The sequence below is a fragment of the Arabidopsis lyrata genome (genome assembly GCF_000004255.2).
Source record: "Arabidopsis lyrata subsp. lyrata unplaced genomic scaffold ARALYscaffold_3, whole genome shotgun sequence".
In the NCBI taxonomy this organism is placed as follows: Eukaryota; Viridiplantae; Streptophyta; class Magnoliopsida; order Brassicales; family Brassicaceae; genus Arabidopsis; species Arabidopsis lyrata.
The window spans coordinates 22,291,126-22,315,339 of NW_003302553.1; the positions used below are offsets into that span (position 1 = coordinate 22,291,126).

The following is a 24,214-nucleotide window of genomic DNA, read 5'->3' on the forward strand; positions in this document are numbered from 1 at the left end:
ATGATGATAAATATAGTTCTTTTTCTTGTATGTGTATATGATTTTTCTATGTGAATATTTTGATTATTATAAATTAGTATTTGTATTGCTATGCAAAATGTTAATATAATTATTTGCTATAAATTTTTTTGAAGATATATGGAAAAATTGTGTTGAGATTTTTGGAAACAAATTAGGAAAGATATTGTTTGGTTAATATCTTTTATTTAAATTTTGTAAAAGTAAATAATAAATGTCAATGGCATGGACTCGTAAATAAGATGGAACTCTAGGATTTATTTGCTAAAAATACTCAAAAGAAATGTATATATAGATGCTCTCGCCTCTCAGAAAAGAATAATAAAAATAAAATCGTTTCTTGCTAAAAAAGAAACATTGAAAGCCCACGATTGGCCCAGTGGGTTTCTATGTGCTTTCAAAAGCCCACGAAAGCACCTCCATGGAAGAAATTGGCAAGGGGGGAGGGGAGTTTTTGTTTCGAAGCTTAAGCTTGATCCTGATCCTAACTCAATAGTTCAACAATGACGATAATGTCAGATCTTCCACGGGATTTGTTAGCGGAGATTCTCAGTAAGGTTCCGTTGACATCTCTAAGAGCAGTGCGGTTCACTTGCAAAAAATGGAACGATTTATCCAAAGATCGGAGCTTTCACAAGAAGCAAATCATCGAAGCAAAGAAGAAGCAATTGAAAGAGTTTGAGGTGATCATGATGAGGAATTTTAGGGTTTATCTGACGAGTGTCGATATCCACAGCGATGTTGATCCATCTTTTACGCCTAAAGGTACACTTATTAGCTTAAACGATGATGCAAATCATCATCAAGTCGATAATGTATCTAAGGTCTTTCACTGCGATGGCTTACTCTTATGCATCACCAAAGACCTTAACTTTAGGCTTGTGGTTTGGAATCCTTATTTTGGGCAAATAAGATGGATCAAACCCAGAAATTCTTATCACATTTTGGATAGTTACGCTTTTGGGTACGACGAGAATAAGAACCACAAAATCTTGAGATTTAAGGATAATTATTACACTTTTAGTGCACAGGATCAGATTTGTGAGTTTGAAGTCTATAGTTTTGAGTCTAATTCATGGAAGGTTGTTCTTGATGTGAGTCCTGCCTGCGATATAGAGGCTTATAACCGTGGATTGTCTCTTAAGGGGAATACTTACTGGTATGCTAAAGATAAGTATGACAGAGGAGGAGAGGATATTGATTTCTTGATATGTTTTGATTTCACATCAGAGAGATTTGGACCGCGTCTGCCTCTGCCTTTTAACTCTTCTCCTACTTGGGAAGATATTGTTACTCTCTCTAGTGTTGGAGAAGATCAGCTTGCGGTGTTGTTTCAGAGCAATCGTACAAAGTGGATGGAGATTTGGATTACGAGCAAGATTGAGCCTACAGAGGTTTCATGGAACAAGTTGTTCTTAGCGGTTGATATGAGAGCACTCACTCGTTTTGAGTTCCTGGCCCATGCTGGGAGTTTCTTCATTGACCAGAAGAAGAATGTTGTTGTGGTTTTTGATAGAGATATGGATGCCCCTACCGATCGTGGCATGGCTTACATTATTGGGAAGAATGGATACTTCAGAAAAGTGGATCTTGGGGAAGATGCAGACTCGAGTTGTTACCCACTTGTCTGTTCTTATGTTCCAAGCTCAGTGCAAATCAGGCAGCTAACCTGATTATTATTATTAACTACTGTTTTCTTTTTCTGGCATCTTCGATTGTATAAATCTGACCATTGTTATCACTTATCTGGAATCTCAGAGACATGGCCTCTACTACATGTAAACTCTGTTGTGGCTCTTCCAGACATTTCTTTGAAATAGTCGAATGCATCTTGAACTTTATCTTTGGGAGATTTTTTTACCATTGCTAGTTAGCTGAAAAGAGTGAGTATCATGCATGATGCAATCACTCACTCACTTATTTCAAGGAATCTTGATTTGGCCAACTTACAAATACAGCACATATTCCGTATCAACTCAGAGACATTACATGATTCTCATAGAGAAACATAAACACTTCACAACAACTACTAATCCACACCTCTTTTCAGTTTTACTTCTGTATCAGAAGACAACAAGACGATACAAACAAACAGGACAAATGAGTCTGTTTTGCTTCATCAGGAAAGCCTTCCTACGCTTTCTTTTGTGAAGCTGCAGATCTAATGGCAGTCTTTGCAAGCGTCGAAGGCTTGAGTACACTCTTAGGGTTAATAGCCTTTCTGATTTTGAAAGCAACCCAGGCTGTGCCAATCGCATATCCTGCTGCATCGAGCCCTTCGTTTGTTGCCTCAGCCGCTTTACCACCATACCTACATTCATCAAAACCAAAATTTACATTCTTCTCTTAAACACTTCCATACCCGAATAACCAAGAGTTTCAAATCCCAGATATTCGATTTACTTACTTGTGATCAACAAGTTCAGTTGTGACAGTGGAAGAGGTTGACATTACATTCCTCCCAGCTACTTCAACAGCATCACAGACCTTATCTATCAAAACAGGAATCAACAGTTTCAATGATTATGAAATCTAAAGATAGCTGCATAAAGTCAAGTTAAGTATATTATATGATATAAGATTAGTGTACTTACTGAATCCGTCAAGAGATGCAAGGATGACTTCTCCAGGAAGAAGACTAAAGAATTTCTTTCCTACTTTGGTGTTTGCCACTGAACTTGTGAAGAATCCAGAAACTTTAAGGACTCCAGACAGTATGCTGTTTGCTACACTCTCTGTCATTTTGGTCATCCTCTTCACTCTGAATAGGCAAAAACATAACGAGACACCAATACACATAACTATGAGTCGCAATAATGACATATAACAACACCATATGCAGCATTCAGCATTGTCATGTTTGGAACATCTAAAGACGACATATTAAAAACTGTCTTCTCAGCTTTCAAGTTACACTCTCCATGACACACCATAAAAAAATCAAGATCAGCAATTAAAACTCATGTCTAGAGATTTTCCTAAGATAGAAAACACATTCCACCTATTTAGCACAAACCCTTTTCCAGAAACTAACTAGAAGAAACATCACAAACCTCACAAAGCAAAACCAAAACATATGAAACACTTTAATTTGAATCAGGCAAAAGTGACTATAATCAAAACCACAATTCAATTTACAAGAAACCATTCATACCTCCTGATTCTTTTCAAGGTGTCAGGGTGAACTTCACTCTCCTTCTCAGCCTTTGACAATCTCCTTTTCATGAAACCATTTCCCCAAATGAGCCTATCCATAGTCACATCTCCACACCAAAGAATCCCTTTTATCAAATGTCCTGAACCAGTTGCAATCAGCTTCGCCGCCTTCCCGCTATAATCCTCCACATTCGGAGCTAAAGTCGTCCAATAAGCCGAACATTGTCTCTCCACAATCTCTTTCCTCTCTCCAGTAAGCTCCACCGGCGACGTCTCTCTCGCCACCGTCACATCCAAAACCTTTTCCCCTGCTTCCTTCGCTTCCTCCGACACTTCCTGCACCGTGAAACAACTATAATCCTCCAAGATCTTCTCAAGCTCCACCAACAGATGCTCTTGACCTTTAGAAGCAATTGTAAGTCCGTAGTTCAACATCTCGTTAGTGTTTTTCGCTCCGTCTTCCTCGTCGCTTGAATCATGTGCGATTTCTTTGGTAGGACGAAGCGTGAAGAAGTAATGAGACTCATCGACTTTGACGGAGTTCTCATCCTTAGTCAACGGCCATTGAATCTCATCTCCAACACGAGCGAGAACAGCGACAACATTCTCTCCTTGAACAATACGGATGATCGAAAGATCGCCGCAAGCGAGCTCGACGCTGTAAGATGTGTCGATTAAGTGAAGAATCGCGCCGGAGATTTTCAAAATTACTTCCTCCGTCGCTGCAGGAGGAGCCGCAACGGGAACGGAACTCGTCTCCGGTTGCTCAGGGAAGAGATTACGAGCGAGATCATTCATATCGAGAGAAGGATAGAGATTATTAGTAGATGATGAAGAGCTAGGGTTTATAGGAGCTTCGGGATTCGATGTGTCAACAGTAGGGTAGAGAGATGAAGTTTGCTTGTCGCCGGAGGGTTCCATTGTCGCCGGAGATTTCAAATCGGAGGAAAATGATTGAAGAATGAAGAAGACTTGGTTTGGTGCTGAATTGATTAAAGATATTTATTTGAAGAGGAAGGAAAGTGACCAAGTTTATAAGTATCTCTGTATCTGTCAGTGTCAGATTACGTGGAGGTTGCGCGTAAGTAACGCGTGTAAACCGGTTCGGTTTATTACTTAACCTTGTCGACATCTTTTCCGCGCGGTTACACGGTTCATTTTTCTCATGTCGGTCGGTCTATTTGTCTCGGATATTGCATCAAACTCATAAAAAGAGTGTACTAATAATAAATAATTTAATATGCAGTTGCTCTAAATTATTACAATGTTATTATATTTATTTAAATGTAACAATAAAAGGATTGAAGAAAAAAAAATTCTTAGTAAAGAGGAAGTCAAGTTTTTCTAAGTTTAATCGTGTTGTTTAATTAAATAACAGGCTATTTTGACGACAAAAATAGAATAATAATATTTGATAAAATAATTATGGCTATAATTTACTCTAAATAACATGGTGTCGAAAACATCTAAAAATTCACTTTCCTATCGTTTTTTTAATAATCGGTTGTATTTGTGGATATATATTTTTATTTGTTTAGTAATGAATATTGATGTACTCTTACTATATCAATTTTTGTACAAAATTTCAAATAAATAAATGAATTAGATGTTAATAAAAACATGGTATTTTGTCCAAATTTATTACATATGTAAAATGACATACTTTGAACTATTAACACGTCATTGCTTGACTTAAAACTTAAATTATCGTGAATATTATTATATAATTAACTATTTTACATTTAGTTAACAAAATAAATTTTTTTTTTCGATCCTAACAATATAACGACTATCCATGATTGAATTTTTAAAATTTTGCTATCGATTGCAAGGATCTGGTTAGCTCTGTCTCCAGAGCGCAAACTTGGCCCTCTTTCATAAATTATGTTGAAAGAATTCTTAGGACTCTCAGGTTTATTTTGGATTGGCGTCTTGAGTATAAAGAATAGAAGACAAACATAAGTGTTTACTTTATTGCTCGCAGCATAACAATGGAGGATCGTATAAAGATGAGAGTTGTGTTACTTAGTGTAATACCATTTTGTCTTTGTTGGTGATTGCTCTTGATCCTTGTTAAAGGAACATAACTTTACTTTTCTTAATGGTTAATGAAATTCACATATGAAAAAAAAAAATCTCATTAAGAAACTTAGATTGGTTCAAGGCAAAAACATTAACAGAGACCCATATCCAGGCCCAAAATATTTTTCTGAAATCCACTAGCCAAAATTATTTACAAATTGGCCCAAAACTAATTTATTTTTATAACAATTGGCCCAAATTTTCTAAAGCATCTTAAATAACCTGATTCTTTTTTTTTAAGCTTTGGCCCAAAACAATTCAGGGCCGGCCCTGCCCATATAGTCTTTTATTCACGTTTCAAAAAAACACACACACAGAACAGGGGATTTGAAATATGTTTCCAACTTGGGTAATTTTCTTGACCTTGTGGGTTATAGAACTAGCAAGGAACATTAAAGAGTTTCTCTGATAACATGTCGTTTCTCAAATTCTTCAAACAGTTCTGTATTAATAGCTCTCAAATTCCAGAAATCACCAGACAATATCCAACTAACAATAAAGACTTAGACTCCACTGATTCTAATTCTCTAAAAGGTTTTGTAAGTTTGGTTGATAGACAAATCCGTTACAGATTTAAATTGCCACGTTAAATTGTTGTTTTGGTTTAGAGACAAGTCTTTGTATTTAAACTATGTTATGGGCTTCTCCTTCTCCACCGAAGAACACGCAAAGAGAAACAATATGAGTAATCATCAAACTGTGAGATACTTTTTCTCTTATATCTCATTATCTTAATTATATTCAAATTTATCAGATAGGCTTTGTAATCATCTTTCATGATGACTCCAACAAAGCAGGTGTTGAAGCAACTAGAGCCATGGTGTGAACTTAAAGACAAAGTGGTTCTTGTGACAGGAGCTTCCTCTGGTATAGGAAGAGAGGTATGTCTTGATCTAGCCAAAGCTGGCTGTAAGATTATCGCAGAAGCTCGTCGTGTCGATCGTCTCAAATCTCTCTGCTCTGAAATAAATAGCTTCGAATATTCAGCCGGACTTCAAGCTGCAGCTCTTGAGCTAGACGTTTCATCAGACGCACCCACCATTCAAAAAGCGGTTAAGGAAGCTTGGTAAATCTTTGGAAAGATCGATGTGTTGATCAACAATGCGGGATTTAGAGGCAATGTCAAGTCGAGTTTGTATTTGTCCGAAGACAGAGTGGGACAAAGTCATCAAGACCAACTTAACGGGAACTTGGTTAGTCTCCAAATATGTATGCATTTTAATGCGCGACGCTAAACGTGGTGGCTCGGTGATAAGCATATTATCAGTCTCTGGCCTCCACCGCGGTCAGGTGCCTGGTGGAGTCGCGTATGCTTGTTCTAAAGGCGGTGTTGACACCATGACAAGGATGATGGCTGTTGGGTTAGGTGTTTACAAGATCAGAGTGAATTCGATCGCACCGGGGCTTTTAAAGTCAGAGATCACACAAGGTCTTATGCAAAAAGAGTGGCTCAAGAACGTTAATGAACGGATAGTCCCATTAAAGGTACAACAGGCAGTGGATCCGGGGCTTACATCTCTCGTTCGCTACCTCATTCACGACTCGTCTCAATATATCTCCGGGAATACATACATTGTCGATTCCGGATCTTCATTACCCGGCGTGCCTATTTTTTCATCTCTCTAAACCTTGAACCCCAAATCTTGTGTTTTTGCAATATAATTAGTGAATACATTTACACATTCTCTACGTAGATTTAAAGTAAAAAAATACATTAAGATGCTTGTATTTGAAGAATCTGAATCAAAGCTCATCATACTTGAGTTCCTTGTGTTCCACTTTAACTGGAAATCTCTTGTCGACCCAAGCAATGTAACCACCGTCCATGTTTTTAACATTCTTGAAGCCCTATCACATTATCAAACAATCCCATTAAATCTCATTAATAAACTCAGATAGATTCAAAGAAGAAACAAATATAGAGACCCAGATCCTCTGTTTCTGTTCACGTTACAAGAAAAAAAAAGAAAAGATTTATAAATCTTGAAAGTCTTTGTTACTTACAGAAGAAACAAGAACTTTGGTAGCATATAATGATCTAACTCCCGATTTACATCCCTACAAAACAAGATCAAAACAACAGATTCTAGATTCATATCCAGTGACTTCAAAATATACTTCCACTTACACATGATTAGGACAAGACTCTGTTATTACCACGACGAGATGATTGGTTTGGTTACAGAGAGATGAAACATGTTTCAAGAAATTAGGGTTAATCTCTTGCCCCTGTGGAGAATATAACCAGTAAGGAACATTGAAGACTTTCTCTGAATCAACATGGCCTTCCTCGAATTCTTCAACAGTTCTGTGTTTAACAGTTCTCAAACTTCAGAAATCAAAGACACAAACAACAATAAAGACATGACTGAATCTGAAAGGTTTTAAGATATACCTGACATCAAGAAACGTGTAGCCAGAATCAAGAAGTTTCTGGGCTTGGCTTACATCGATAGTAATAACTTTTGGTTCTGAGTTTGATGAAGTCGTGCGAGGAAGATCAATAGAAACAATGATAAGAAGAAGAAGAAGAAAGGATTTTATAACGTGTAAAGAATCCATTTTGTTGCTGAATTAATTTTTCTAGAGTCTCTGAACAAAGAATCAGTTTAAATTGTGTATATTAATAGTCCAAATATATTCTTTTTAAATCCGGTGCTATCCGCCGTTGGATTCGAGCACTCTGTTTTCTTTTTGGCGGCAGAGGTATTGACCAAAAACACTAGTTTAATATACTGATTCACGTTGACAAATAAAAGAAAAAAATCATTTAAAATCAATATATACATGCTTTATGCATAAAAGGAAAAATTAAACTATTTAGTATTATTGTTGTGTAACTATTTAACTATTACTAAATAATTTAACTATTTATATGTTGTAAATATAAAGTCAATATTTCAAATAATGATATATATAAATTCTATAATTTAATGAAAACTAGAATAATGTATATATTACTCGAATAGTGTAACTATATGTTGTAAATATATAGTCAATATTTCAAATAATGATAAAGATAAATTCTGTAATTTAGTGAAAACTCTTTCACGTTTCGATTCGCAACAAAATCAATCACATAAATAAAATAAAATTTTCCTAATCAAAAAATGAAAAAACTAGAATGAACAAAAAAAAAGAAATAGTCGGTGCCGTATTTTATCACTAAAGTCCACTACCCACCCAAGAAACCGCAACAGCCAAAACGCCCAATGATAACGCAACTGAGATTCTTCGCGACGCGTCGGAAACGCTAAGCGCATCCGGTTGCAGACGCGGAGGAGATGCACTCTTCAAGTCTTCACTGATTTAAAAACAGAACAAACAAAAAAAAGTAAAACCGTTACAAAATCCTAAGTTAATTTTTGTTATCATAGAAAAAAATAAAAAATTGTTAAAATTTGAATAGAAACCAAATACTAATATTCGGTTTGGTTTTAAACAGTTTTGATTTTGATAGGGTAAAATAATCCTAGCTAGGAAACTCTTTACTTTTCTATTAAGAATCGGAAACAAGCCTTTTAAAATTACCAAAAACATTTTTTTTGTCAAAACCAAAAACACTAAAATTAACATTTTTCGAATATTAATATCCTTATTCGTAAATTTAATAACAAAAATATTACCTTGAGGAAGGAGAAGGACAGAAAGTGATGACGTAATCAGCACCGGAGCAAGTAAAAGTGCTTGTACCGTCGTCGTAAGCGTAACTATAAGCCGTCGGACAAGCTTTCTTGAAGAAACCAGAGTACTCACTCGGCTTACACGTGTCCGGCGTTCCAAACGCGCCACTACAACAAAACTCCGGCGTTCCAAACGCCTCGCAAGCGCTCTTGCACGCTACAGCAGCCGTTCCCGCTTCAACTGTTACTTTCAGCTGTTCCGGACATACGCCGTTAAGATCCACCGCGCAACCCGTTGCGTTACACTTACCGACTCCAATAGCTCCGCCGTGAGGGACGATCGTCATTGGGACGTTGTAGCCATCGACGAGGCTGACGTCGAAGAAATCGAGGTTTCCGTCGCCGTTGAGTGTGAACTCGGCTAATGTAGCTGGAGGGATTGCTCCTGCTCCGGAGCATTCGATTTGGGATGAGCCACAGTCGCCGGTGACGCAAGTGAATTTTCCGGTGTTCTCGTTTTGGTTGCAGAGCGTGCGTCCCCATATGCGGCCGGACCAAGCGGTGGGTATGGAGATGAGTCGTGACTCGGACGAGCTGAGGGAGAAACCGGTGGTTGGTAATGGAGTGGTGCCGGCGCCGGAGAGAAGTCCAGGCCAGACGGTGTAGTTACACTGGTTAACGATGGTGAAAGTGGTGGAGGAACCACCATTGATGAAAAACAGAATCGCAAAGAGAAAGCAAGAGACTTTAGCCAAACCCATTGTTCCCGTGAGAATTGTGATGTTGTATGATCAATGAGAAGTTGGAGATTATGTTTATATAAGAGAATTAGGGATTAGGGATTTGTGTAATGGAAAGTTTCATAAAATCAACTTTTCCTATACGAGTTTTGCCAATGCAGAATCAAATACATGTTCATTGATTCATTTCCTTTTCTTTTTTTGGTAACTCATTGATTCATGGAAATTACGAATTCAGTTATTTTATTTATTTTCCTTTTTCAAAATTTTACATTTTATATTGTGATGCTATTTGTCGAGGATCTTCCTAAATTCAAAACTAGAAAAGGTTTAGAGGAGGAAAAGTTCTCTTTTGTTTGTTTAAGGAAAAAGTTCAAAAAAATTTCAAGACTTTGATGTAGGAAAGAGACATGTATTGAGTAGGTTAGATGTATGGTAATTAGTGGGATTACGTATTATTATTATTAGAGGAAATAGAGGAGGTGTTGGCCTGTTGGGGGTTGGGTCAACAACATTGTGACTTGGGATAAGATAAACATGGTGGGATACTAATGTTTAAATCCGAAAGATTCAGTAGGATTGTGCTAATCACAAGTGTAATTAGGTTAAAACTAACGGGATTAACTTAAATTTTTCTTTTTAAAACATCAGGATAGTAGTAGAGAAAGAGAAACCACGAACCGGTATAAGAACTACAAGATCACACCATGTCTCTCCTCTGTTCAGGAGATTCTCCTAAAACAAGATCTAAGGAAACTGAAATATTAAAAGAGTCTTCTTAAGCTACTATCTCTGTTTAATCAAGAGCAAGAAAATCAGCAATGCAGATTATATTATGGAAACGACAAGTTAGCAAAAAGGACTCTCAATCTTGGTATAAAACAGAAGTGACCATATAATGAATTTTCAAGTCATACAAGCACACTCATTGTAAGGAAAAACAAGAAACTGCAACGAAGGAAATCACACATATCATTCAAGTCTCAAACTTATGGCATCAACATCAACAAAAGCAGTGAACAGGTTTGCAAAAACCAGTCAAAAGAGTAATATAGAGATCAAAATCTCCCAAAACAACCATTCGTAAACATCCTAAACGACTTTAGCAATCACATTATAGTCACCAAAACGGAGCTTAGGTAGATTTAATAGAGTATATGAACATTACTCTTCTTTGCATCTTTTTGTTAAGCAACCGAAGAACATTCCCTAGCAAAGTGACCTTCCTTGCCGCAATTGAAGCACTTGCCACTGCCACCGCCACCTCCACCTCCACCACCGCTGCTTCCGCTTCCTCTCCGATCACAGTCACGAGCCAAATGGCCAGTTTCTCCACATTCGTAACAAGCACCACCAGAAGGTCTCTTGCTGGTGCAAACTCTCGCAATGTGGCCAACTCCGCCACATGTATAACATGTGTTTCCACCGCCGCCACCACCTCCAACGTTCCCACCACCATTTTGCCTACAATCCCTAGCGAAATGTCCAACACCACCACACAGGTAGCATCCATCACTGCCAGATCCACGACCACCACCTCCGTATCTATTCCCACCAGAACCACCACGACAATCCTTTGCCAAATGACCAACCTCTCCGCAACTATAACACGGACCACCACCTCCTCCTCCACCACTGTTTCCACCGCCGCTTTGCCTACAATCCCTAGCGAAGTGTCCCACATCACCACACACGTAACAGGTACCTTCACCGCCAGATCTACGACCACCACCACCTCCATAGCTTCTCCCACCACCACCACCGTCACAATCCTTAGCCATATGACCAACCTCACCGCAATTAAAACAACTACCACCGTTTCCGCGGGAGCTATTTTCCTTCTTATTAAGAGAACCGCCGCCAGGAGCAGTAACATTAACGGCCTTAGTCTTCCCGTCGCTTCCAAGCGTGATTGAGTATTCAACCGATTCACCAACAGTTAAGCTACGGTAACCATCGGAAACGATTGAAGATTGATGAACAAAAAGCTCTTCGCCTCCATCATCGGGAGTAATGAAACCGTAGCCTTTACCATCGCCAAACCAATTGACTTTTCCGATATATCTCGCCGCCGATTGATCTTCCATCGCCACTTGGATCAGAGAAAAAGGTTGAGAAAAACTCGAAGCAGTTTGTTCGTACAGAGAGAGAAAACAAACCAAAAAAGGGTAAAATGAAAACCCTAAATTGCGAGATCTATAATATCGATTTTGACCTTTAATTCGCCACGTCAGCTTCCTTCTTTATCGCCGGCAGTTACCGCGTGTGCATTTTGAATCAGGCCCATGATTCAACTTATGAATTGGGCTTTTGTTTTTTTGATCAAAAATGAATTAGGCCTATCTATTTTAAGGATTTCAAAAGAAATAGCTAAGGTTTTGATTTCATACGAGCTCTTAAAAATAATGCCTTTGAGTTTTTATCAAAATATGAAAAATTCGTGGGATGCAAATGTTCCAGAACATGGCATGTGATGTTGATACATAGATTATCATGACGAGAAGAAAAGAATCTTGTCTGTCGTATTTGCTTAGCTATTTTGGTTGCCCTAGTAAAAGCATTTTAAATTGACTAAATAATTATCGTGATAAACGTCATGATTCTTTATTTTCTTAAACTCTGAAATACAAATACTGAACAAGAAAATTGACAAAAACACTAACTCATTGAAATATCGTTATTTTATAGTATATGTTTCACAAAATATTTCATAAAAATGAAATGATTAACCGATACATAACGAAAATATAGAACCTAGTTAATTTTAACGTGGTAGAATAAACAGCAGTACGTGTTGATGGGTGAGTGATATTAGCACACTAATTACCGGCTAATCTCCCAGATTTAGCATTTACAAATTACTATTAATCTCTGCGTTTGGGTCAACTCGACACACCGAGTCAACTCGCTACCAGCACTGATCCGTTTCCCAATTCCGTCCGCCGTAACTGCCGTATCCAGCAGTTAACGGCCGGCTCCGTCGAAGATTCCTCCGATCATAAACGGCGCGTTTCTCGGGATCCGAAAGCGTGCAATACGCCGCGTGGATCTTCATAAAATCGTCCGCCGACGAGCTATTCCGACTATTTCCCGCTACATCGGGATGACAGATCCTAGCTAATCGTCGGTAAGCCGATTTGATCTCTTGACTAGTCGAGCCGACGGGAATTTCAAGGATCTCGTAGAGAGACGCGGTCGCTGAAAATCGCTGCGGGATTTGGCGTAATCTCGGTGGATCATCGGCGCAGGTGTAGGAAGCGGTGGTTGCAGAAAGAGACGGCGAGATCCGGGAAACAATTGACGGTGGTGAAACAAGAGAGAACGGCGGAGAAGAAGAAGAAGAGAGAAATGGAGTAGCGAAGAAACTTGAAGAAGAAGAGAGCATTGTGAAACGACGGCGTTTTATTTTTATTTTTTGGTTACAGTTCCGATTTGATGCAGTGTGATTTGAGGAAGGAGATAAGAAATTAGAGAGGCTTTATTTTATAGGGGAAGAAGTGATTAGTACGTTTAACGTTTAACTATAAAAGTTTCTCAAATATAATAATTTAATATTTTTTTAATAAATAAATTATTTATTTAACTTTTAATTAATTATAAAAAAACTTTAATCAATCAAATAATACCGAGTATTGAATACAGAATTGTAAGAGAGAAAATGAGATATAGTGTCTCATTTGAGAAACTCCGAGACACTGTGTCTCATTTTCTCTCTTACTTTTAATTATTTTTATTTTTTAAAAAAATTTTAGACACTATTTAAGAAACCTCTGTCGGAGGTGCTTTAAACTTTTAAATAATTGAAGATTTAGGCAGATTTAAAATATATTGTCCGGTTAAGCAAAGTCGAACCGGGTTGGGTCGGATGGTTTTGGAATCTTGGGAAGCTGAGTCAGACGAAAAGGCTTATCCACATTTGGAAATAATGGGAGAAGTAAGATAAGATTCAACGAACGAACGAACTTTGAGCATAGTGGCAATGAAGTTATAATTGTCATCTACCAAACTTTTCTATTTTCGGTATCATATAACACAAACTTTTCTTGTTTTGGTAAATCACGAAACTTTGGATTAATGTTATCCATAAGCGGGATTAATGTTACTTATTATCTTAATTCTTAATTAGAAAAAATAAAAAATTACCAAGTTGTAACTAATTTGAAATATCACAAATTGTTTTAAATATTAATAAGAAAAATGAAAAGTGAAAGGCAAAATTTTGATACGAAAAAGATGTTTCATATTTTGATACCAAAAGGTAAATTTATTTAAAATTTCAGTAATAAGTATTTGATATTTATAGATTAATTAATAAAAATTTCTGAACATATTTATTTTTTATTCTGCATCTTTATTTTTAACCATTCTATGTATTTTAAATATACATAAAATGTAAATAGACACTACAAAATTATGATACAATATGTATCTATATATATCTCATACAAATTGTTCAAGAAAGCGCTAGACGCTAAACGGACGGTGACCTAGCGCCTAGAACGCCTAATCGGGGCCTAAGTGATTTTAGGCGGTTTGTGCGTTTACAACATAAAACAATAGAAATATGATACTATATATACAAATCATATAAACTACAACTAAAAAGATAAAAAAAAAAATCGTAAACAAAAATTAGACAAAAATATTTCTTTAATTCATAGCAAACAACATAAGAACGTTTATAACAATATATAGGGTCCCCAATATAAATAGAGATAAAATTTATAAATATAAATTTATGTGGTTAAAAATTAGACAACTACACTAAAACGAAATTCATAGGCAGTGAGGCGGTTATTTAGGCATCGTCTGAACATGTAGCGCCTAGTCGGAGCCTAAACGACCGTCTACACAGCTTTTTAGAACACTGTAAAATAATTATATGGACTTTCTAAAATTGGTATTTGTGTTTTACTATAGTTTAGGCTTTAGATGGATAAAGCATTCTACTAGCAAGTAGGTAAGAGTATCATGGTCCAGTTTTTCGAAATTTTTCTTTTTGTATGAGATTTTAGTTTTTGTTTTGTTTTGCCAAGGCTCTCCCATAAATTAAGACGGGCCAATAGACATCTAGATTTTTCAGATCAAATTAATACAAACACCAAAGCAAAACGAATCTAATGGATAATTTGATCATCTCTACAATGAATCCGATTTTTTTTTTAAAAAATTCTTTAACTTCACCAATAATTACATAAGTCTCATTTTATCTGAAATGACATGTTCACTCTCTTTTGATGGTTAGTCAACTTAAACCTAAATTGATCATTCAAACTTCTAAACACCAAAAAAGTATGTACAAACATGATTTAGGCCTTTACATGTGCCATCTCTCTAACCCTAATACCTAAAAAGCACTCTCCGCACACTTTTAAAACAAGCCAAATGCAATGCACTTTTCTATTGATGATTATAATATCTTCTTTTCGTTAGTTAAATGTATAATTATAATGCACTTTTCTATTGATAATTATAATTTCTAAACACCAAAAATAGTATATAAACGTGGATTGGCCTTTGCGTGTGCCATCTCCCCTCATTCCTAACTTCTTAATATATAAAACACGCTATTTAGTCTTGTCACAACTATGATAAATACAAGCCTAATGCAATGCATTTTACTATTGATAGATAATAACGAATTTCTTCATTTCCAGGTCATAATAATCAAAGTTTTAGAATTTAAGTCTACAACTACATCTAGCTGCAAATGACTAAAAAGCAAACTTTTTTTATTAAAAACACTATTTAACTTTTTTCTATTCATAACTTACATATGAATAGACCTATAAAATTATAATGACATCCATATAACATTCATAACACATACCAATTAACTCGGTCATGATTCACAAACGCGTGTTTACACACTCTGATTGATCATCAGGTATACACAATACAAAAACTCATCACTACATTGTGCTAATTGACTATATCGATTCTTTTGCCGTTGCCTATAAATTTTTTATGAAAATATGTTACAACAACACATGAAAACACTGCAATCCCCAGCTCTTTTTTTTTTTTTTCTATATAAGGGATCAAAACTTTTCCAGACCTTTTAGATTTGATTCTCTTGTTAGTCCTCTCCAAAATATTGTAGATTTTCTTAGACCTTGCGAGAAATAAGGTAACCAGGAGGGCTTCTAACATTTCTTGATTTGATACTTGCAGTTCTCAAAAGTCTACGAAACTCTTGGAGACTGATTTTACCATCATTGTCAATATCTGCTTCTTCAAGAAGTGGCTCAATGGACCCTTTCAAGCCAGTATGCTACAAAAACAAAACATACCAAATAGAACTTTTTAGTAATGTGACACTGATTGATTAAGAAGTATAAAATATGCTGACCATTCGAAGTTCCTCTGCTGTTATAAATCCATCTCCATCTATGTCGAATTTTTCAAATGCTGCTCTTGATCTCTGCTGCCACTTTTCGGAATCGTGTTCCTCTAATTGATTTACGTGTAGTGCAGCCGCTACAAACTCCCCAAAGTCCACGAATCCATCTGTGTTGCTATCAATCTGTAGACAGCAAACACAATTTAGAGAATTTAGTTAAATCATCTCATCGTCATTAGTACTAACTTAAATTATATACATACCGCTTGAAGAATCTCGGCAACTCGTGCATCCTTAAGCTTCCAAGGATGATCTTTCGCCAGAGCCTATAGAAAACAAGAACTGATGTTAGGTTTAGTATTTGCTGATCACGTTAGGTAGTGATTGAGGTATAGTTTTGTCTACATTTTACCTGCCTCATCTCTTCAAGGCTAATGGCGCCATTCTTGTCAACATCAATCGCATCGAACTGGTCTCTAAGATCAGCCAACTCTTCTTCATCAAGCGTCGTTGCAAGAGCCTAGACCCGGAAAAAACAACTCAGGTAATAACAACAAAAAGAAAAAAACACATAAGAACCTCAAATGAAACACAGATCTCTCTTCTTGATTACCCTTAGAGCGAATTGCTTGAGGCGGCTAAATTTCACAAACTGACGCATGTTATTAAGGACAGATATGTCTATAGGAATCTCAGATGCATCTCCTCCTTCTCTAACCCATGGATGTGCTGCAACCAAGAAAAAATCCACAATCCTTAAAGAAAGATCAGAAGAGATAAGAACAAAATGATGCAAAGTGGCGTCAAAATGCTTACATAGTGCTTGCGCAGCAGTTAATCGCGCTCTCGGATCTTTTACTAACAACTTCTTAACAAAATCTTTGGCGCTGTTGCTAATGGTTGGCCACGGTTTTCTTCTGAAATCAGGTTTGTTCTTCAAGACCTATGTTTATAAACACATCTTCGTGATTAGAGATTTATGATTTCTGATGGATTTTTACTTCAGGGAAACTACACAAACCTCCTTGAAGATACCGTCTTCAGTCTTATCCCAGAATGGTCGTCTCCCGCAGAGAAGAATGTAACTGATTACACCGATACTCCACACATCTGATTCGGGTCCCGACCTGCGTTTCAACACTTCAGGTGCTACATAGTATGCGCTCCCAACGATATCATGAAACTTTTTGCCTACATTGTTACATAATGGTTAGATCAAAGAAGTGATATGTGAAGACAACTTTGAATCACATTGCTACTAACCTGGCTTTATGAAGTCTGATAAACCGAAATCTGTAGCTTTTAGAGGCGAATCTTCTTCGGTTGATTTGAACAGAAAATTCTGCTTGAGAAGATGATTAGTAAAAAACAATACTTGTGAATAAAACCAACTAAACATTCAGAAACATGGTGATGAAGTAATTAACTACCTCTGGTTTCATATCTCGGTGAACCAAACCGCGCAAATGACACTCAGCCGCAACTTTCAGCATTTGTCTCACTACCACGGCCGCGTCTCTCTCGCTATAACGGCTATCTTTCCTGTAAAAACGCAACAACAATAGTTTAGTTACTCAAAAGTAATAAGACTCTAAAATTTCAGCAACACACAAATAAACGTATTACTAAAGTTACCTGGCTAATATCCGATCAAGTAATTCACCACCCTCGCATAACCTAGAGAACAATATATATCATTAGCAACAGAAGTTTGCACTTTGTCTTTCTTGCATCACAAGGAAAAAAAAAACACACGACCTAAAGGCTTTTTACTTACTCCATAACTATATAAACAGAGTTCTTGTCCTCGAAGGCATTATAAAACCGAACCACATTTTCATGACCAGTCAAAGCTTGTAGTATCTTCACCTCTCTCTTTACATCTTCCACAGCTATCGGAATTGTCATCTACCCAACAAATCAAATCCATCGGTTAGCTCAAAAAACACAACAATCCAATATTTTTAATTTAACATACCAATTAATTTGTCAAAAAAACAATTCCAAGAATCTTAAATAAAATACAATTCTATGATTAGAAAGAGAGAATCTTCAAGAATTATTGATTCATCATACCTTGGCCTTATCGATCTTCTTGACCGCGACACGATCATCGGTTTTTTTATCGGTAGCGACATATGTATAACCAAATTGACCATGTCCAAGCAAATTTCCAATGGTGTAACGGTGATCAAAATCTTTAGCGTACCCGAAATCGATACGCTTACCGTAGGGGATCGCTTCTCCATGTCTCCTACCGTTATTGCTAATAACTTTCTCTCTCCCTCTCCCGTGCGGTGGCGTTTGCCGCGTCGGCGTTTTCTTAGCCGCCGCATTGCGTCGCGGTTGCGTCCTATGATCCTTTTGGATCGTAACCGCCATGAAAGAACATGGAGATTGCGGTGGTCTGGTTTTAGCCACCGTGAGAGGAGGATGGTGGTTAGGATTCCGGCTACTGCGGTTGTGGCCGGAGGAGAAACAGAGACCCATGAGTTTTGTGGGATTTCGGTTTCTTAGACCCTATGCAATGACAATGAGGATGTTTTCTTAGGGGATTTGTGAGGCATTAATGAATAGAAAATGATGTCGCCAGCATTGCCAGAGGGAGAGAGAGAGATATGGAGAAGGAGAAGCTTCGATATGCGTTGTGTCAAGAAATAGACTTTTCTCGGGTGAACATTTTTTTTTTTTTTCCATTTAGCAACATATAGAAAATTATATGTTGACACGTTATAGAAAATTTGAGAACTATAGAAAACTATAGAAAATTTGAGAATTTTACGTTATATAGTATTCAAATTAAATTATCAAAACATAAAATTAATTAATGAATAAATGGATCGCTGATATGTCCAAGTAAATGTAAACAAGCATATTCCTACGATAAAACATCGAAAATGATATTGTCTCTCTAGCGCCATGTTTCGAAGAAGGAGATCTGATTACTCCTATCTCCTCTTTGCCCTCAAATGTTCTGCTAGTTGTTTCCATCCACTACAACTAAACCAGCAGGTTATGATCGACTCCACACTAAACCTCTCTACTTTAAGGCTGACTTCACATCTCCAGTAGTACATCACCAGCTCAAGATGTCTCTATTTCAGAAAATATGGGTATCATCCTCCCCAACACAGCCATTTCCGAGGCTGGAACGAAGTTGTCAGAAACTGCATCACTAGTTGATTCCACTCTCACTTTAGGGGAATTGTCCCTTCCTGTTTCATCTAATGTTATTTCTACACCACAAGGTGATACCACATCATTGGAAGTGACATTAGTTGCAACTGATGTTGCGGATATGGTTTAAGTGTGTGTAGGACATTAGAACATGAAGCAATGTTTGAAAATGATGACTGTAACTTTTAGGGAACATGATCCGACTTAATTATGACTCTAGATGAAGATCTAGTGAACACATCTGTCATGAGAACCCAATCAGGTCGAACAGTCAAATCTACACAAAAGTTGCAAGAGAATGAATTGACAATTGTTAAAGGACGAGGACGACACGGTCGTGGAGATTGTGGTAGAAACTCTGCTTAACCCTCATCTTTTGCTCTTTTTATAGTTTCATGCTTTGAAACATTTTATTTCATAATCTCATATGTTTGTATGCAAATGTATGCTCAATCTTCTCCTTTTCCACTCTCTAAAAATTGTATGATCTCAAGTCATAGTTGTAAAAAAAAAAAAAAAAGGTCATAGTTGTAATATTTATGTTATTTCAATTGCAAACCCTTTATAAAAAAAAAAAACAAAAAATAGAGTAATGCAGTTGGATTTTAGCTTATATTATTTGAATTGTACATACAAAATAACTATATGGAAAAATTCTAATGTGTGTGTGCGTTATTTGCATTATTTTTGCGGTGCTTTTTATCGTCCCGCGAGTTGCGAGACATGTCTTATATTTCCTATAACGAAATAATAGTTTGGATTTGAAGTTTTCACCTAGGAAGCACGGAAGCTTCGTCCGAGGTCCGCTCCCCGCTTCAGAATCTTAGTCGGAATCGGAAGCTTTCAGAATCCCGCTTTCGAGAAACGTCAGTTTGATGATGTTTTATCGGTAAAACAAAATTTAAAACAATTTTATTTGATGAAATTAGTAAAAGGAGAATGAAGATAATGATCTTAAATTTATGACTTTGAACTATTTGACTTTTCTTTATTGTAAACATACACTATTTGATTTTTAAATATAGTTCAGGTATTTAAAATTTATGTATTAGATTTGTGTGTTAATTATATAATTTTTATATGAGATAATGTTTAATTTTTATTATATATGTATGTGTGTATATATAGATATATAAAATATTAATATTAATTTTTATATACGCTTCCAACACGTACCCACTTTCTATAATCATATATTTAAAAGTTGGCCAACTCTCTCCATATGAGTGCCACATCATCACATAAGAAAATGACATGTGTCCGTCTACATTATTTAAATAAAAAATGAACCAAATTAAATGAGAAAAAAAAAATAGTTCTTCACATTAAATCATCCATCAATCCTATTCTTAACTTATTTCTTTAAAATAAAAAAAAATTAGAAAATTGTATTACTAAATCAAGCACTACTTTCATTGTTCTCATCTTATTTTACAATTTTTTTTTTATCAAGAGTCGCTATTCGATAATAACTGAAAATTTATTTGTGTTGTAATTTAGTAGTTTGCTACCTAACTTTTTATTAGTTTAGTAATTTTACCTTGAGTGTGTTCTCGTTGTTACGTTTTGTGGTTCATATACGACTTTTCATATGACCAAAATGGGTCTTTTCATTTTTGTGCTTTATTATAATTTAGTTACATTTACATGCAAGTTTTTTAAGAATGGGTCTTTGAGACGTTAGGTATACCAAAAAATTCAAGACACGACAATTTCTCTCTTATATAGCTATATGCAATGGGAAAAAAAAAAGCTATATGCAATGGCAGAAGATGTAAAAAGTGTTGACTTAAAATGAGAATGTAGTTTTCGTCTTTTTTCTTCTTTTTATATGAAAATTATTGAGATCTTGTTCAACTTATATCAATCCAGTAATTAATTATGAGTCTATCACGATATGGCTGGAGTAGTAGATCATGAGAGTACATAAAACAAAGAATTGCTTAATTATGATCAAGTCACGCAAGTTTCAAATCATACTAGTAACATAATTACATATAATTATATCAAATATCTTATATTGTTGTTGTATTTATTCATAATAGTGAAAAAAGTATCTTAGATATATAAATAATCTTAGAGAAATTGTTAAAAATGCTCCTTTTTCAATACCCCTTTACAAAAATGCCTCTTTTGAGAGTCCATTTTTAAGTTTGCCCTCTTTTAATTTTTAATGACCATTTTACCCTTATTTGAAACAAAATTAGGTCCACAAAATACAAAATATTTTTTGGCGGGAAAAGTGATCCCGCAATTTTCTCGCCAAAACACTTGTAAAAACCTTTAAAATACATTATAAAATTTTCCCGTAAAAATTTTTCCCGCCAAAAAATTTTCCCGCCAAAAATTTTTTTTTGCGGGAAAAGTGATTCCGCAATTTTTTTGCCGAAATTTTTTTGGCGGGAAAAATTTACAAGGTATTTTAAAGGTTTTACGGAGTATTTACAAGTGTTTTGTAAGGTTTTACAATGTATTTTAAAAGGTTTTACAAGGTACTTATAAGGTTTTATAAGGTATTTATAACTTGTAAAACCTTATAAAAAACTTGTAAAACCTTATAACTTGTAAAACCTTATAAAATAGCTTGTAAAATCTTATAATATCTTATAAATACTTTATAAATACGCTGTAAAACCTTTTAAAATACATTGTAAAACCTTATAAATACCCTGTAAAAACCCTTTAAAATACCTTGTAAATTTTTCCCGCCAAAAATTTAACGCCAAAAAATTTGCGGAATCACTTTTCCCGCAAAAAAAATTTTTTGGCGGGAAAATTTTTTGGCGGGAAAAAATTTTACGGGAAAATTTTACAAGGTATTTTAAAGGTTTTACAAATTTTTACAAGTATTTTGGCGGGAAAAATTGGGGGATCACTTTTCCCGCCAAAAAATATTTTGTATTTTGTGGACCTAATTTTGTTATATTTCCTTATATATTTATGATATCTTTTATTAAAAGAAGGGTAATTTAGTCATTTTGTACATAAAAGGGGTATTTTTAAAAATGGACATCCCAAGGGGGCATTTTTGAAAAGGGGTATTGAAAAAGGAGCATTTTTGTGAGTCTCTCATAATCTTATTTATACATGAAAATGTATAAATTGATATTTTAAGTCAAAAATGAATTTAAACATAAAAATTGTAACTACATAAGATGGATCTGAATTTTATTAACTATACAATAACAGAAAAAAACATAAATTAGTAACAAAACAATCAACATCAGTTTTTCTTAACAATTTTCAAAACAAACCCACGCGTAGCGTGGATATTCATCTAGTTTCTATAAAACTTGTTTCCACGTTTCTAAACGCTTCGCTTCCGCGTAGCCGCTTCTGATTCCATGCAACCTAGGTTTTCACATATGCTTTAGATATGTTTTATGACACGAAAAGTCTAATCCTCTTTAGGGTACATTCAAAGTTCTCTCGAAAAATATAACCGTAATATTTCTATATTATAATAATTATGTGCAAATCGTCTCTTGGAAATTCTTAATTAAGAATTATATTTCTATATTATATAATTGTGTTTGAAATTTTCCATTTGAATTTCTTTTTACATAGTCTCGAAAAATATATGCACATAAAAAACAAAAAAAGTAACCTTTCATAAATTCTAATGAGATGAGATGTAATTATTTATTAAATTAAATATCAAAAGAGTTAGTAAATACGAATAGATCTGGGGTATTTTGTAAATAACAAAAGATATGAAGAATTATTTTCTGTAAATACGGTTTGATAATAATTAAACATAATTCAAATAGAAAAAAAAATTAAAAAATTAACAACTGTTTCAATATATTTTCAGTTTCAATAGATTTAAGATTTAAAAGACAGTTAATTGAAAATACATTTATTTTGATAATAAAGTAAATTGTTAAAAGTTGTTCAAACAATCAAACAGAGTTTTCTCATACTTTAATAAAAACTAATAATCTACATTCCAAACTGTTAATAATGATTACAGTTCAGTATCCTCAAAACTGCCCCAATTATCAAATCTGTTAGTATTTTCAACTGATTTGCTAAACTGCAACACATCTAGTTATATCATTGCCCCAAGGATTTTTTTGTATTTACGAAACTTCCACATATCATTTTGTATTTACGAAATTGCCTCACAATTTTGGTATTCACAAAAATACCCATATCTTTTGCAAATTACAAAATTTCCCCACACCTTTTGCTAATTACGAAGTTGCCCCTCATCTTTTCCTAATTACGAAGTTTCCTCACATCTTTTGCTAATTACGAAATTGCCCCACATCTTTTTATATTTACGAAATTGTCCCACATCTTTCGTAAATTACGCAATTGCCCCATACCATTTGCTATTTACGAAGTTACCCCACATTTTTCTAATTACGAAGTTGCACCACATCTTTTGCTAATTACGAAATTGCCCCACATCTTGTGCTAATTACGAAATTGCCCCACATCTTTTGATATTTACGAAATTGCCCCACACCTTTTGCTAATTACGAAATTGCCCCACATCTTTTGATATTTTCGAAATTGCCACATATCTTTCATAAATTACGAAATTGCCCCACACCTTTTGCTAATTACGATTTGCCCCACATCTTTTCCTAATTACGAAATTACCCCACAGCTTTTGCTAATTACGAAATTGCCCCACATCTTTTGATATTTACGAAATTGCCCCATATCTTTCATAAATTACGAAATTGCCCCTATCTTTCGTAAATTACGAATTGCCCCACATCTTTTGCTAATTACGAAGTTGTCTCATATCTTTCGTAAACTACAAAATTGCCCCACATCTGTTCCTAATTACGAAGTTGCCCCACATATCTTGATATTTACGAAATTGCCCCATATCTTTCGTAAATTACGAAATTGCCCCACATCTTTTCCTAATTACGAAGTTGCCCCACATCTTTGGATATTTACGAAATTGCCCTATATCTTTTGTAAATGACGAAATTGCCCCATATCTTTTGCGATTTACGAAGTTGCATCTTTGCTAATTACGAAATTGCCTCACATCTTTTGATATTTTCGAAATTGCCCCATATCTTTCATAAATTTACGAGATTGCCCCCACA

General features: G+C 35.4%; 8 protein-coding genes across 8 annotated transcripts; 2 read left to right on the top strand and 6 right to left on the bottom strand.

Moving 5' to 3' along the window:
• Window positions 1–321: 321 nt before the first annotated feature.
• Window positions 322–1,863, top strand: LOC9322196 (F-box protein At5g42460). The gene has a single exon (XM_021030853.1). The coding sequence runs from the start codon at window positions 522–524 to the stop codon at window positions 1,689–1,691; it is 1,170 nt and encodes a 389-aa protein (XP_020886512.1). The 5' UTR covers window positions 322–521; the 3' UTR covers window positions 1,692–1,863.
• A 25-nt stretch (window positions 1,864–1,888) lies between these two features.
• Window positions 1,889–4,203, bottom strand: LOC9320154 (protein EARLY-RESPONSIVE TO DEHYDRATION 7, chloroplastic). The gene is made up of 4 exons (XM_021030852.1): window positions 3,173–4,203; window positions 2,613–2,779; window positions 2,426–2,510; window positions 1,889–2,329 (listed from the first exon to the last, which is right to left on the bottom strand). The coding sequence occupies exons 1-4, from the start codon at window positions 4,093–4,095 to the stop codon at window positions 2,152–2,154; spliced, it is 1,353 nt and encodes a 450-aa protein (XP_020886511.1). The 5' UTR covers window positions 4,096–4,203; the 3' UTR covers window positions 1,889–2,151.
• A 1,323-nt stretch (window positions 4,204–5,526) lies between these two features.
• Window positions 5,527–6,907, top strand: LOC9322197 (3-oxoacyl-[acyl-carrier-protein] reductase FabG). The gene is given in 2 exon segments (XM_021030462.1): window positions 5,527–6,407; window positions 6,409–6,907. Coding segments are annotated over 2 exon segments (849 nt in total). The 5' UTR covers window positions 5,527–6,032; the 3' UTR covers window positions 6,883–6,907.
• LOC9320155 (rhodanese-like domain-containing protein 17) lies at window positions 6,886–7,869 on the bottom strand. Its single transcript, XM_002886085.2, has 4 exons — window positions 7,652–7,869; window positions 7,414–7,564; window positions 7,261–7,314; window positions 6,886–7,104 (listed from the first exon to the last, which is right to left on the bottom strand). Exons 1-4 carry the CDS (start codon window positions 7,816–7,818, stop codon window positions 7,000–7,002), a joined length of 477 nt encoding a protein of 158 aa, XP_002886131.1. The 5' UTR covers window positions 7,819–7,869; the 3' UTR covers window positions 6,886–6,999.
• Window positions 7,870–8,279: 410 nt separating this feature from the next.
• On the bottom strand, window positions 8,280–9,746 carry LOC9322198 (thaumatin-like protein 1b). Its single transcript, XM_002886086.2, has 2 exons — window positions 8,883–9,746; window positions 8,280–8,560 (listed from the first exon to the last, which is right to left on the bottom strand). Exons 1-2 carry the CDS (start codon window positions 9,638–9,640, stop codon window positions 8,422–8,424), a joined length of 897 nt encoding a protein of 298 aa, XP_002886132.1. The 5' UTR covers window positions 9,641–9,746; the 3' UTR covers window positions 8,280–8,421.
• Window positions 9,747–10,490: 744 nt separating this feature from the next.
• Window positions 10,491–12,217, bottom strand: LOC9322199 (cold shock domain-containing protein 3). Its single transcript, XM_021032167.1, has 2 exons — window positions 12,213–12,217; window positions 10,491–11,860 (listed from the first exon to the last, which is right to left on the bottom strand). Exons 1-2 carry the CDS (start codon window positions 12,215–12,217, stop codon window positions 10,807–10,809), a joined length of 1,059 nt encoding a protein of 352 aa, XP_020887826.1. The 3' UTR covers window positions 10,491–10,806.
• Window positions 12,218–12,282: 65 nt separating this feature from the next.
• LOC9322200 (chaperone protein dnaJ 11, chloroplastic) lies at window positions 12,283–13,138 on the bottom strand. The gene has a single exon (XM_021032251.1). It carries the CDS (start codon window positions 13,002–13,004, stop codon window positions 12,528–12,530), a length of 477 nt encoding a protein of 158 aa, XP_020887910.1. The 5' UTR covers window positions 13,005–13,138; the 3' UTR covers window positions 12,283–12,527.
• Window positions 13,139–15,467: 2,329 nt separating this feature from the next.
• On the bottom strand, window positions 15,468–18,645 carry LOC9322201 (calcium-dependent protein kinase 16). Its single transcript, XM_002886089.2, has 12 exons — window positions 18,039–18,645; window positions 17,740–17,870; window positions 17,598–17,639; window positions 17,393–17,504; window positions 17,226–17,304; window positions 16,984–17,153; window positions 16,779–16,905; window positions 16,576–16,691; window positions 16,375–16,482; window positions 16,226–16,288; window positions 15,972–16,145; window positions 15,468–15,893 (listed from the first exon to the last, which is right to left on the bottom strand). Exons 1-12 carry the CDS (start codon window positions 18,450–18,452, stop codon window positions 15,729–15,731), a joined length of 1,701 nt encoding a protein of 566 aa, XP_002886135.1. The 5' UTR covers window positions 18,453–18,645; the 3' UTR covers window positions 15,468–15,728.
• Window positions 18,646–24,214: the final 5,569 nt, after the last annotated feature.